General features: G+C 33.0%; 1 protein-coding gene across 1 annotated transcript in view; it reads right to left on the reverse strand.

Moving 5' to 3' along the window:
• Nucleotides 1–2,554: 2,554 nt before the first annotated feature.
• AP3S1 (adaptor related protein complex 3 subunit sigma 1) overlaps nt 2,555–15,934 on the reverse strand; it is a 55,175-nt gene continuing 41,795 nt past the window's right edge. Inside the window, 4 exon segments of the mRNA XM_079760426.1 lie at nt 2,555–3,201; nt 3,204–3,297; nt 12,580–12,687; nt 14,366–14,437. Of these exon segments, the coding sequence (XP_079616552.1) occupies nt 3,173–3,201; nt 3,204–3,297; nt 12,580–12,687; nt 14,366–14,437 (303 nt within the window). The 3' untranslated portion in view covers nt 2,555–3,172.

Here is a 15,934-nt window from a genome sequence, read left to right on the forward strand (position 1 = left end):
GCAAATGACAAGATCACTTGATCTCTGTTCTGAATTCACTGCTGCACCTCTTTTGCTATGAAGCCCTTTGTGATGCTATGTAGGATCCCAGGTAGGTGCTGGAATAGTGATGTTGGCTGTGGCTATGCAGCCAGGAAAGAAAAGCTCATACCCAAACTGTATCAATTCCAGTAAGGATTAATTCATTAACCTTCTAAGATGGAAGGGTCCAAACTTACTTGCCACCAAGTGGCTGCTTGGTTTTCTCAAGGGAAGGTACTGTATCAGGGGCTCACCATTGATCTCTGTTATTGGTAGATAAAATACAAGGTGTAGCAAAAGTAGGTTTAGAGTTGTAAGTACACAAAACAGTTTATTCTTGTATTATTATTTACTAATTGTGGAACTAAGGCTGCCACCCTGACCTTGCAGTTAGTTCATTAAGATAATTTACCCATACAAACAACTGTAAACCTACTTTTGCCCCACCCTGTATTTGACACAAGCAGTAACTAAATCAGCCTTGATGAGTAGAAGGCCCATGCCCTTACATATCTGGGCCTTGACAATGCTATTTCCTCTGTCTGGATTACTCTTGCCCCACAAATCTCAACTCCCTCCTTACTTCCAGGTTTTTATTCAAATATTACTTCATCAGCAATGCTTTCCCCTACCCACTCTATACATCACAGTAACAGTCCAACTCACTCCCTACCTTGCTACTCCCTATTCCCTTTTCTCCAGCTTTATTTATCTCCACAGTACTTATCATCACCTGACATATTATATATTTGTTTGTTTGTGGCTATTTAAATTTATGCTATAATATAAACTATTTTGTTCCCTGCTATATCCAAGTACCTAGAACAAGCCTGGCACATAGCTGATGCTCAGTAAGTATTTACTAAAGGAAAAAGGAAGGGGAAGAGGAGGAATATTGATTGGTTGTATGAGCATTGTATTTCATAGAATATAATGGAAATAAAACCCTTTTGATTGTTCCTTTAAAGTATGATCTTGCCCAGAGGTTTCCCTAATTTGGGCACATCCTTAACAAACAAAACTTAATCTTCCCATAATTCCTTCCCCCCATCTCCCTCCACCCCCCCACCCCCCCAAAAAAAAGAAAGAAAAAAGAGAAAGGAGGAAATACTGCCAGGCTGCCAGGCACTGTGTGTGGTACTGCATATAGATCCATGAGAACGGGGACTTACTCACCTGGTACAGTAGGCACTTAAACATTTGTCAAATGACTGAAGACCAGGGATCTCCCCAAATGTTGCTTTGTATAACCTTCCTCTAAGACTTTTACACATCTGTGAATTGATGGAAATAATCACCGACTGAATTTCCTGTTGCCTCAACAGGAAGAGGCTTAAGAGTCAGATTAATTTTATTGAGAAAAAAATAGTGACTTTGCTCACATCCCACAAATCTAACGAAATGTTTCAGAGAACATTGGGGAAGGGAAGAGCTGTAAGGAAAAACCTGGTCTCATTGGAAAAGGAACCCCACCCATTGTTCACAAGGTAAGACCAATAAGAAAATGTGGGCCAATTATGAGAAATCAGAATACGAGTGTTAGGACTTAGGAAAATAGTATAGCTCTTTGACTTTGGGATGGGCCAATCAAGAGGAGTTCCAAAGGGTTTTGTAGTCAAAAGAAACTAAGTATTTGCTAAAATTATTTTTCAACTGAGCAAGAAGAGATCAAATGCAAGGTTTAAGCCTTTATGTATAAAATGGATTCTACAATTTTTAGAAAAAGATTTGTCATGTACCATTCCAAAACTCATCCTAGACAATGTGTTATGGGATACATTACTTTTGATTGTGAAATAATTGAGCTTTAGAATAATTCGGTGAGTTTCCGAATACATTGGAACTGCAGTTCTTGAACTTAATTCATGCCAGAAGGCTATTAGAGAAGCGATTTGTTTGAAAACCGAATCATTCCCCTCCCCCCAATTAGAAATAATGTAAATTGAATTAATTAATTCCAGACCCCCAAATGATTCCATTTTAACCTTTCTCAGTTGCATTGTTTTGTGAGCACTTTCATACTCTTAGCATTTTAAAATTGTGCTAATCGTCGATTTTGCCATGCCATATTCAGTAGCCAGATCAGACACCCAAACACCTCTATCATACCTTGCAATTATTTTTTTTTAAGGTCTATTGTTGTTCTCACAACTTTCCTTTTCACTTTGCTGCTATCACTAACCTCCTTTGGACCCATGGGGACTTACTGTAAGTATTTAATAATAATAAGCAGCAACAAAAGAAAACAAAAAATATTCACAGCACAGTTTCCTGAGATGTTAACAATGTGAGGTTTAGTGGTAAACTGACTCAGACTTGCACATTCTCTCCTTTGTTTGCCACCTGAGAAACACGTGACTGATTATACAGGTATCCGCATGAAAGGGTTGTCCAGTTGAGAATTGAAGTTTTGTTTGACAACCAAGACATTTTTCCCGTGAACAACTTGGTCAAGAATTGAATTGTTCGAGATGGGAGATGCTTGAGAACTGAGGTCTGACTGTATTAAAGACAGAAGTATAAATTTAACACATCATCATTAACAGCTGCTTAACAGTGATATAATACACTTTTATTTACTTTGTTGAGTAAGAGGGTCATAAAAAAATTATTGCTAAAGTAGATATCAGGCGAACAGAAAGGTGCTTTAAGAGTCCAGTTACCTTGGAGTTTATTTAAACTAAGAGGAAAAGGTCAAAATGTTTTCATGCAATACATACTTGATTCTTTAAATAACAGTTGTGACAAATAACAGAAAGAATTAAGGAATGCTATACTTGTGATCCATACAAAACACCACCAACATTTTGGGTTGTACATAATTTAAAGAAATGTTTCAAACACTTTCCGAAATACTGTTGTAGCCAATACATAGAAGCATGCCTTAGGTGGGCATAGGAATGCAGTTTAGAAAAGAAATTTTTAAAAAATCACACTGAAACTACTCAATTTCTTTAAAATCACTGAACAAGAAAAACAACATTGAACCGCCATATTGATTTTACACAACTTCTATACAGTACCTTGACTTAAATCCAAGAGCAAAATGTAAGACTCTCCTCCTCTATTTTTGGTAAACAACTGCATGGTAAACTTAGATGACTTTCCCCCCTGGATTTTACCTGGGAGTGGCCTTTTAAATTTTTTTTATTTAAAAGAGGGCAGGTTTGGCACTTTTATACTGATGTCACCAATGTTAATATTTCTTGGGATCTCAGGAAGATTCATATTCTTTACAGCTGAAACAGCACGGGCTGGAGCTCCCGCTAAGCCAGCCTGTATACAGAAGCAAATAAAAGAAAAAGAAGATGTACAACTCAGGTGTAGCTCACCAAAAAACACTAAGAATGGAGGACAATAATAATAGATTTTCATATAACAAGCTTAGAGACCAGATGGTAAGTTTGAATTGATATGGGATGGTTACATTGAAATACTAATCTATAAAGAGAAAACAGTTGACACATTAAAAAATACAGTGAATACATGCAATGATAATGTAAAGATTTAAACACAAATTAAACTCTACCACTTGTATATTACACATAATATTCAAATGACTAAAAGCTAGATATCCACCTAATATCTTGATATAACTGACATATGGTATAAGCATGAAGCATATTTTACATTAGTTCTTTATTAAACATCTCATAACAATCATGATATATTTGGGGGTTTTGCTTTTAAAATGACATTTATTATCAATATATGCTGTGAAATAAAAATTAAAAGTAATAGATCATGCTTGTTTAGTTTTTTTACTTAGGGCTAATGCCTTAAAACAATAAAAAAAATTAAATTTTTTAAATTATGGAGGCTATTCCAAACTTTTAAATAAAGTTCAAGGACATTAAAAAAAAATCAGGCTTTTACAGTAAAGCCTCAATCCAAACAGAACAGGTCTACCTAAAAATGAAACTGCAACAAGAGGATCATTCCAACCTTTGATGCATTAGTAAAGATATAACAATTAAAAATATTCTGTCATATCAAGTAGATTCAACAACATATGTTTAGTTTACAAAATACAAATTTAAAGAATAGCATAAATGTAAAAGATAGCATATATAAAATTTAAAATTTATAAATAAAATTTAAAATTCTCTGTACCATTATTGTACAATATTTGGCTTTTATCTTAGTAGGAAAATTTATAATTTTGTGAAGTAATTTTGGAAGAAAATATGCTTAAAAATAAAAGAAAAATTAACACATATCATTTTTCTCAAGTACCTACATTAACAGAATTCATATTTTTTAAGGATTAATTTATATACCAATTTGATTTCATCAATTTTTAGTCATGCTATATAATAAAGCCAACAAACATCTCAATTATGTGGCATACATTGTCTTGCACAAAGATGACAAGTAACACAAACAAATCTTCAACTTTGATTACATTACATATATACAGGGGTTGGCAAGAGTAGGTTTACAGTTGTCTGTATGGAAAATAATACAATAATTAATAAGTAATAATAAAAGAATAAACTCTGCTTTGCTTACAACTGTAAACCTACTTTAGCCCACTCCTATATAAGAAACAATGTTCATGTTATTAGAGACACTAGTTTTAAAGTCCTGTTTTGTAATTTTAGGTCATTTTTCTTATGTAATCCTACCTCTTTTGTTAATTAAAAAAATAATAATAAAGCTGTTACCTGAGAAAAATCTTGACTGATACAAAATAGGCCAGTGTAAACTATTTGCTGAATAAAGGATACAAACATTGTTAAGCAATGAAATAAAAGCCATGGATTATCAAGTCAGAATTGGAAATAATAGAAAAATCAGTAAACTAGTATTAACAGATGTGGTTCACACAGCAATGATAAGGGTGATATGGACGAAACACTCCATACCCAATTAAAGACTTAATAGAGCTGGGACTTCAGTTTTTGTAATTTAATAGGGATTAGTTGTTTTGATGATTATTATTAAAAATTTGATTGACCTCTACATTTATACCTACCTGAAGTAATGCAGTTTTTGTTACAACTTACTTCTCTCCCATTGCTCCCAAAGACAAAGATATATATGAATATTACTTAGGGTAGCATAAATCATATTGAAAAGGGTCTTTAAGATGATCATTTCAAGAGAATCAAAGAATAATTATGTTCAAATAGTTTTACCATGTTATAGGTTCTCTTCCTTTTAACAGGAAGTATGTTGTCTGCCAAGGGAACAAAAATTATTTTACAAAATCACAGATATCCTGGAACTAGTATCATTTTTCCAGGTAGAATAAATTTTATAATTTTTCTAAATAACAAACCAATGTGCCACTATTTTTACTTTGAAATTTCTATTCAGGGTACAAATGATGACTAGGTTATAGAAAAGTACTGATTAAGATATTTAAATATAAATATTTTAAGAGGTATAAATTATTAGAGGATTTTGTGAAAAAGAGAAAAGGTAGATATGTGTGTGTTTTACTGGATCTATGATTTATATTATAAATAGTTAAAGTAATTGTTTTCAGTATTAAACTTAATTGTCAAGAAGCCTTCTTTTCCATAATACCCTATACCATGAACAGTTAAACTGAACTTAAGCAAAGAAAATGAGAATAAAAATGCAGTCTGTTAGGTTTCATTAGAATAAGTAATTTCTTTGTGACCAAAGATGGTGTCAACAGTTGGCTACTAATGAGAATATATAAAATCAATAGAGCAGTAGATTTAAATAGTATATATGTGCCAAGTTCTTATTATGTAAAGCCAAAAGAAGTTTCTAAGTACAACAAATTACAATTCTTTTAAACATAAGCAGCAAGCCATAGACATGCAAAGGATGGTAACTACTCAGAACACGCAAATGGATTAAGAGAATCAAATTATTTCTCAAGCATGTTCAATACTTTTGTGTAGAATGTCATGAATTTAAATGGTACAAAATTTTAAAATTGTAATGTGTATGTCAATTAAGTTTTAATTAAAGAAACATTTTAAGAAAGCAGATTCTACAGAATATAAAATATTAAGGAAAAATACAAGAAGGACTGTTAATTACTAAGTAGATGCTTATATGAGCTGTTAATGTTTATATACAAAAACTTAGGGCTTAAAAAAACAAACTTCATGTTACCAGGTAGTCAACATCCTAACTGAACTGCTATAAAATCAATTTCATTTTCAGACTTCCATGAAAGTGAAGTCTGAAACATTTTATTAAAGAATAAATCGTAATTTGCCATTAGAAAATCAATTTGCCAACACAGAAATGTAATTTTCATCTTAGTTTTCTTCTCAGTAAAGATATATTCAAAGCAACAAGACAACTTACACTCAAATTTATAGAAATGAAGTTTACCTGACTTCTTAGTAATTTATACAATTTAAAATGTAAAATGACAGTACAACATAGTTCTTAAAGATTTAGGATAACACAGTTGACACAAACAGAAAAAAAAAAGGAATGAAATCCTACTGGAGAAATAACTTGTTTCCATCTATGTTATTTTACTTGAGCACCACCATGGCACGTAAACGGCAGCAACTCCACTAACAAAAACAAATATATGAACCCAAAGCCGTTAGGAGTATGAATTAGATGAAGGAATGAAGTACAGTATATAAAAGAATGGTCATGTTTTCTCTCCCATGAGATCAAATAAATTAACAGAATTAAGAGAAAGAAAACAAAATGAAGTCTGCAAGTATACCAAAATGAGGCCAAACAGATAGAAGACTTATACAGACATACTCTTGGAAATTTCAAGCACTGGAATCACAAAGATAATAATGGATGGATATGATTTTTTTAAATTTTGTTTTTAAATTGCCAGACCCAAAAATAAACAAAATATGTGCAAGCAAAACTAAAAAAGCAGCATTACTAAAATATATTTTTAAAAATTTGAAAGCTCCCTTTCCCTCATGCAATAGCAATTAAGTTTCTTGAAGGGAAAAGGAAAGAATCTAAATATTTATTTTATCTAAGACATAAAATACCAACCTACCATCTTAAAATATTTTTTAAGCATGAAATATAGCATAAGAAGATGGCAGTTGGAATAATTTGTACATACTAAAACCTTTACCCACCCTTCCTGCTGCAAGTTGGTATATGCACATTCAAAATTTTGACCTAACAGCCAAGTGAAAGAACATCAACATTAATAAACACAATATTAAATGGTTTCAGACTCAAAATCATTAACAAAATAATGGCAGATTTTTAAACATGTTTTGAATGAAATAGAAAATGCCAATATTTTAATTTCTGAATGTATGGTAAAATAACTTTTAATCTGGGAACTTATAAGAAGCTTGCTCTTTGCTTTAAAGGCAGTGCTTTAATACTGCAATTATAAACAAAGAGATGAGAAATACTGATGAGAATCCTCTAGTGAGTAAGAATATAGTATTTTATTTAAGATTTTATCAACATTAGAATATTTTATATAATCTTCATTTATAGTTTAATTTCTAGCACAGGAAGTGCCTGTGTGAAAATAATATAGTAGACTAACGCCATTCATGGATTTAATATAACTAGTTTTGACCTCAGGGGTCCCCACTGTAATTTTGTAGAACAGAATAACTGCATGTCAACATAGAGGGGCAGAACCAACTCACAGTTTGACTTCCCAACATCTGTTACTTAAGCCCCTTTTCTTATTCTATACTCTTTAAAAATAGAAACTTGATTTAAAAAAGTAAAAAAGCTAATTACTAGTTCTAGCTATGGAAGTTAAAAGACCCAAGTGGTTGATGGTTCTTTGTTAGAAAATAGCAGTTTAACAAATTAAAAACTAGAACATAGACATTGGCAATGATTTGGATCACTGGAATGATTTACTTTCTATTGCAAGGATAAAGTAATATGGATCTGGGACCAAATGTGGTACACCCAGCTTCATGATATAGCTTATGATCCTGGGATAAGATCTTAGGAAATCACCTGTCTGATGCTGCTTCTCAAACACATCCAGAAAGCAATAATTTAGCGGCTAAATAGCTATGCCACATTCTCAGTGACATTTTCCTAATTATAAGGTAGGTAATCTAACTTGTTGATAGATTTTTTTTTCCTCCATAGATCTCAATAAAGTATTTCTATTTTGAAGTTTTTAAATGGGGTCCTATAAACATTTTCATTTTTCCTGAAATGGCTTTGTACAAAAAAAGTTGTTGCTCATCTACAGAGAAATGTTTAAAAAGTAATTCAAACAGTTAACTTTGGTGTAAAAATATATATATATTCAGAAAAATACCAGAGAAAATTTAGTTTTGTAAAGCTAGGAGTCTATTAAAAACATCTCTAATATTTGCCAATATGCTTCGCAAAAATACTCAAAGTTTATAATATTTTTTTGTCTTATTACGACATGTTTGGATGTCAGAAGGTTCCTACAGTAGAAATCCATTTTATTTTGGTAAATATATTTAATTCCATTCTTTAGAACATTTAATTCAATTTTAATAATTTCTGATCTTGTTTTTTATTGGCTACTTTTAATATGCACCTATTAGTCAAAACTAGTAAAAGCAATTCTGTTAAGACTTTGGAACTGCAGTACTATTTAACAGTCACTGTTCTAAGCCTTCACTGCTTCCTACTTTGCATGCAAAACTTTGAAGGCTCAGCTTTTGGGTTTTAAATTCACAGTTTCCAAAACCTAGTAGGCAATTTTATGTTAGAATCCTAATTTAGAAAGATGAAGGGAAAAAATCTGTGAGTGTTAAAGTAAGATTGGTTCTGCCACATGATGCTCAAAATAAATTCTAAATTTAACATACAAAATAAATTGTCATTTCTACAAAATGTAGTTTGTCAGTTAAATGACAATGTTTAAAAATAAGAACAAAAACTTAACCTTTCCTTTCACAATGCAGGCAGACAAAACAGAACAAAGATGACATTGATGATATACTAGAAAAATACACTAAGTCCAATAAAAGATGAAGAAACTACAAGGAGAAACTAGAATGAAAAATAGGCTACAGGGACTATATGGGTTCATTAACACAAAGAATTTTTGAGTCTGGCCTACATAATTAATTGCCTTTGACATCATTTTGCTTTCCCTTTTGTTAAAGTACATTTTTCTCAAAGTCAGCAATACCTTGTCTACCTGTCCTGTCTGGGAGATTGAAAGATAAAGGTCTGTAAAGAGAAGAATGGAAAGAGCTAGAAAGATCAGGATGTTCGGAAAAAAAGAGGACTAACTTTAAAAAAGTAGTAACTAAATTCAGAGTCATTTTTCATCTTAAAAATAACATGAAATACATAAAAACTAACAAGTCTCCCCAACCCATCCTCCTCCACCCACAGGGAGTCCTTTCATTCCTAGGCAGCTTCCTGGGTGCCTTTTAGATTTTTCCCAAATCCCACCAACTTAACCCTCCTTTCACAAGATCCCAATGTTACAAGCAAACCATTTTTCTATCAAAGCAGGATAGCTGAAAATACACTGAAAGCATATCTTTGCTTCTTCTCTCTTTAACCAGTTAACTGCCACGATATTTTGAATTTAATTAAAAAGGTGCACCGCTTGCGTCTATAGAAGCTTATGGCATACAAATGGTTAAAGATCTGGGTGATCTTTGCTCCTACCTGTCTAGGTATTGGGAATTAAACTGGTTCACTTTTGATTGTTCACTTTTGAACAAAATAATAAAATCTTCGAAATCTGACAAAGTAAAGGCACGTAGATAGATCTACGTTATATTTTAAGAGCTGTATATTAATTAAACCCAGGATTTTTAAAAGATAAATGCTATTCTAAATATCACTTAAATTAACTTTAAAAATAAGATAACCAGATCTTGTCATCAATTATGATACTCTGGATTTTAATTAAGCCTTTCATGGTAAGTTTTTGCTTACATAATAACTCTTAAATTAGTAATTTTGGGTTTTTCTGCAGTCATATGTTTGGAAGATATAACCAATTTAAGTAACCTGGAAATAGAACTCATATGAAAATTTCTGACATTTCAGTGTGTCTAGAATAAAGCTGGTAGACTTCCAAACATACTTAAAATATATGAAAATTACTGAAAAATTACAAAAAGTCAACATTATTTTTCAACAAAATTTCTTAAAATATGATCAGGACTAAACAGCCTCACTTTGACTTTTTTATAACTAAATATTAGCAGACATCACATATAGAGAAACACTTACTAAACAGATGTTGGGGTTTATCCCCAATCAGATTTAAAGTATACTTTCTTGTGAAGGAGAAAAAGAAAAACTAATCTGGTAGCATATAACAACTAGCTATATATTAAAAGATTATTACTATTGGATGAAAATGGGAGTATTCACTAATATTCAGAACCATTTAAAATAGTATTTATAGTATTCTTGTAACTTTCTATCAAAAATGTAAATTCTGCATTTCACTGCTCTTTATAAATTAAAAAACTACTTAACAAAATATCACTGAATAATCAAAAAACAAATATCCATTATGCAGTTATTATAGGTCTTTTATGACTTTTGTCAATATTATATACATCACACTAAGGAGAAAAATAAAAGAAAAAAAAAGGACACCACCAATGGAAAGGAATTTAAATACCTGGAAATTTTCAATGTGAAAATTCTAGACAAGAAGTCTATATATTTTTACAGATGATTACACAGAATTGACAAATTACCACATCCATTCATTTTAGAGTGATTAATGGATTGTGTCACTGTCTCTTGGCATTTAAAATCTATAACCATCGTTTTGTAATTTAAAGTTTAACAGATTATATAAATTGGCGAGATGGATTAGAGGAGACGTCTGGGATTTGAGTTGCGGCAGAGCGGGAGTGGAGGTATTTAGCCTTCTGCCCTATGGTGCCACTGAGAAGGGACAGGACCTTTTGGAGGTACCTGTGCAGAGAGGGGAGCAGGACCTCTCCCTCCTCCAGATTCCTACCCTCTAGTGCCAGCCCCCTGTGAACTTCATCCCAAAGTGGAGCCGGGATAGGGCACAGGTTTGGGTGCTGGATGAAAGACAAGGGGGTGATTTGTGAGTCCCATGTAAATTTGTACGTTGAAATATTTATGTTTGCATATATATTTGGTGTGCATGTATAATGAGCCAATAAACCAGATTGAGTGTAAAAAGAAATTTTCAAATTATCATTTTAAGACTTTAAAAAACTACAGCTTAGAGTTTATAGTAAATCTTTTACTATACATTATATATTGCAAACCAACCACACTAAATAATATTCTAAATTGTTTTCCTTGTCTTAGTTTAATCTAGTTTATATTTTCCCCTTTCAAAAACCAATACTTGAAAAATTGGCTATAGAACACACAAAATACATAGTTACTTAAAAGAGCCATAATTTTAAGCTCTTCACTATTATAAGTCTCTCCTTTGGAAAACCAATAGGGATGGTAAATTGAGATAAGAAGAAATTTTAAATAAAACATTGGAAAATGTTTTTATCAGTTTCAACTGTTTCTAACCCTCAAATTTCATATTTATCCATCATCCTGTGTTTTATTCAGTTCTAATGAGCATAGTATTTATTTGTATTAAACTGATCATTTAAAGTACCAACAAAATAATAATTCTTCAGAACTCACCTGTTGTAAATTAATTCTAACATATTTTAGTATCTTGCTGCTTTTATAGTACTTTATACCAATCAAACATCTGAACTTGTACTAATAATTATAAAATATATTTTCCTAATCTGAGTTATAACTATAAATACCAAAGGTAAGAGTATCCTTAAACAAGCATAGCACTGAATGAGATACTAAGACGTTATCTATCTAAACTTCTGCTACAGTAATAAATAATCAAAATAATGTGAACTTGAGTGGCTCAGCTATAGCACCTGTCACTAATATTCAGCCTAGTACATGAGGGAGGAGTCACTAAATTCTAAAGTAGGGTTTTATACAATGCTAAAGTCCTGGCTGCTCCCCATTCACCCAATCTAACAGCACAAAGTTAGCACTGTATAACGAACCAAATCTTTCCCTTATAGAATGCAATAAAAGCCATGAATATATTTATCAACGAATAAAATATATGACTTAGCAAACTGGTCAGTGACCTTTGGGAAGGATCCAGAATTAAAAGATTAAGGCACTGAATTTCCTTTTTCAATATGTAATCAGGCTTGCTAAGCACCTATTATAACTTATTATTTCCTCATGAGAATTCCATTGCCTTTTCTCTCCTCTTCCAGAAATAGTTTTATAATGCTAAATTTATATATCTTTAAAATACAAGTTCTAAGATATCCTTGATAATTACTGACTAATGTTTTATAAAGCAAATATTTATTCCATTTTCAAGTAAATAATTTCTTTTTTAAGCAGTAAGAATTTGGAATTGTGTTAATTACCCAAGGCTGGTATGACCATGGCTAAAAGAAGAATGCACAACTATTTGGTGGATAGTAGCCAAAGAACATTTGGCATACTAAAATATGTATATTCCATTTAAAAACTGAATAAGCATATCAATTGTACCTAAAAGGTGATACTAAAGGACAAACAGTGAAAGCTACAAATCATGCATAATTTATGACCATGTTTACCACCTTCATTAACTAGAGCACTTTCCGTTCTTACCTCAGATTTCTCCAGTTTATTTTGTGCATCAATTTGTGTAACAATCTCATTCATGTTGGTCTCCAATACCATTCCCCCCATCACCATTTCTGCAAGAATATTGTGAACCTAAAGGGAAAAGAATAATACACACCCATAAAGAAAATTCACTACAAAAACATTTCATAATTCCAGACGTTTTTGGTTTAAATACTACTGTGTCTAATTTATAAGTATGAGCTGTATAATAAAATAATTTGGAATGAAGGCTTACAACCCACTTTCATCACTACTGTGAAGCTTTAGGTAGTTATAAATAACCTCTTTAAGTCTTATTTTAATGGGCTATAAAACAGAGATAATAATAGTATCTCCTTCATAGATAGCTGAAAAAATTAAATGAGGTCATCCATGGAAGTACCCAAAACAAAGTAAATAATCAATAAATATTAGCTACCTAATGATATTTTTAAGAGAGAGGAAGCAAGAGATAGAAACATCAATGATGAGAGAGAATCATCGATCAGTAGTCTTCTGTACACCCTACAACCTGGGCATGTGCCCTGACCAGGAAATGAACTGCGACCTCTTGGTTCACAGGTCAACCCTCAACTGAGCCACACCGATAAGGCCGAAGGTAATTTTTTAAAATCACTTTTCTTGCTAAAAATTTAGGCCACTTATTTTCAGACTATTTTATTAAATGGCTTAATAATTCAAAGCAATGTTAAATTACATGAACTTAATACAGAAAAAAATCTATATATAGTAAAAATGGAATCTATTCTAAATTCTGTATTACCAATACCCAATAATACTGATTAGAAAACTCAGTCATTCTTCCCCTCTCTCACCTCCAGCTTTTAACAGGCTAGCAGGGTCCTACTCTACTCTCTTCATCCTTACTATACTGCCTTAGTTCATTTCTTTCTGGACTACTGCAACAGATTCCTAAATTGATTTCTCTGTCTTTAATCTCCCACCTAGCAATCCAACTTAAAAAAGTCTTGCCCCCAAAATGTACAAACAAAGCAACAATGATACCAATAAAAGCTTATTTAAGCCCTAACCGGTTTGGCTCAGTAGATAGAGCATCGGCCTGCGGACTGAAGGGTCCCAGGTTCGATTCCGGTAAAGGGCATGTACCTTGGTTGCGGGCACATCCCCAGTAGGGAGTGTGCAAGAGGCAACTGAATCGATGTTTCTAACTCTCTATCCCTCTCCTTTCCTCTCTGTAAAAAATCAATAAAATATATTTTTAAAAAAAAGCTTATTTAAAAGATTAAATTGATTCAGAATGAAGTCTAAAATCCATGGCACTAAAGGCACTTCAAAATTAGGCCTCTTGCCCAGCCGGTGTGGCTCAGTGGTTGAGCGTTGACCCAGGAACCAAGAGGTCACTGGTTTGATTCCCAGTGTGGCTCAATCCCCAGTGTGGGGTGTGCAGGAGGCAGCCAATCAATGCTTCTCTCTCATCATTGATGTTTCTATCTCTCTCTCCCTTCCTCTCTGAAATCAATAAGAATAAAAGAAAAAAAATTGGGCCTCTTGATCAATAGCAATCCCCCCTCACAAGAAGTGTGTATTTTATATCTATGCCTATAGAACCACCTCTCCTTTTCTGTCTGTGAAAATATCTACTAATCCTTAAGAATCCAGTTTAAATGTAATTTCCTCCATTCACACAATCCTAAGCAGAGAATAAAAATAGTATTCACTAAATCCATTTTTACTTTGGCAACTAAAAATTAATGTGTTTTTTTTTCAGGTAAAAAGCTTAGAAGATTTTACAACATAGATGTAGTACCTTGTCTACATGGAAAATTAAATCCAGTTCACAGACATTTTCAAAACACTTGTCTAATGTTTCCACAAATACCTAAGGAAAAAGAAAAGAGAAAAAGTTAAAAGCTTTTGAGAACTGTGTAAGTTCATTCAAATCTATTACCTACAAGGCAGACAGTCTTGTGACAAAAACTTTTATAAATATGTTATTACATATCTCTTTTATAATTAAAAAATTATATTAAGTGCAAAAGGAGTAATTATAGACTATTCTTCATATAAACTACTGTTCAATACATTAATATATAAAACAAACTTTGCTGAAAATAAGAACTAGAAATTCTTAGTGCCTTTTACCTACAAAAGCACTGAAAAATACTCAAATCAAGCTCCCTATCCTCATGTGAGGAAACAGAAAGCTTATTAGTATTTTATTAGGCCTTGGCTGGTGTGGCTCAGTTGGCTGAGCATCGTCCCATGCACCAAAAGGTCACTGTTTCGATTCCCAGACAGGGCACATACCCAGGTTGCGGATTCAATCTCCAGTCAGGGTGTGTGCGGGAGGCAACCAATTGATATTTCTCCCTCACATTGAAGTCTGTCTGTCTGTCTGTCTGTCTGTCTGTCTGTCTGTCTGTCTGTCTCTCTCTCTCCCTCCCTCCCTTCCTCCTCCCTCTATAATCAATAAAAACGTATTTTTTTTAAAAGAAGTATTTTATCAGGATAGATGGGCATAGTCCAAGTTGCTATCACATCTAATGTAGCCAGTAATTTCCAATTAGCAAATCAGTATAAAAGATCACTAAAAATTACTTATGGAAAGAACAGAGTCTTTGGAATCAGACTTCCTGGGTTCAAACTCTGGCTTGAATACCTTCCATGACCTTATATGAGAAAGGATTAACTCAGCCAACATGGCTTGCTGAAACCCTACACATTCCCCAAAATTGTCTGATTTCAGACTAGCCCTCAGCTAGCTCCTGGGAACTGAGAGCTTGGAAAGTTCTGTCTGATAAGAGTGTTTAATGTGCCTGTGGTCTTGGGCCACACTGTACCAGTATGAGCAGTTTATGCTACCAATGTGATTTATGGCAAACATCTCTTTTTCTCTGAGGTTCAGGAACTTAAGTAATCAAGGTCAGTCACACAGGTGCTACATTCTGGACACCCAGGCTAAGATGAGCTTCCCTGGTTGGGAACACTTTGCACATATCATCATATATCACTTCTGGGGGAATTAAGCACATCTGTGTGACTCCAGGGGGAAGGGACACCTGGAAGCTTGCACCTTGTTCCATCACACTTTCCCTCGTGTGTTTTTATGATTTTACTCTGTATCCTTTCATAATAAACCCTCACCATGAGCACAGCAACTTCTGAGTCCTGTGAATCCTAGTAAATCATTCAGATGACCTTGGGACCTCTGATATAAACAATCTCTAAAATTCCACCTATTTATATTTCTATTCCCATTACCTTTCTGAATGGTAGCTTTCACAGACAGAGTAACTATTCAATTTATCATCCACATTGGGGGGGGGGGGGAGTATTAACCTTTTGCACTCGGATGTCGAGTGTGACTCGACACGGT

This window comes from Cnephaeus nilssonii, assembly GCF_951640355.1.
Source record: "Cnephaeus nilssonii genome assembly, chromosome: 2".
In the NCBI taxonomy this organism is placed as follows: Eukaryota; Metazoa; Chordata; class Mammalia; order Chiroptera; family Vespertilionidae; genus Cnephaeus; species Cnephaeus nilssonii.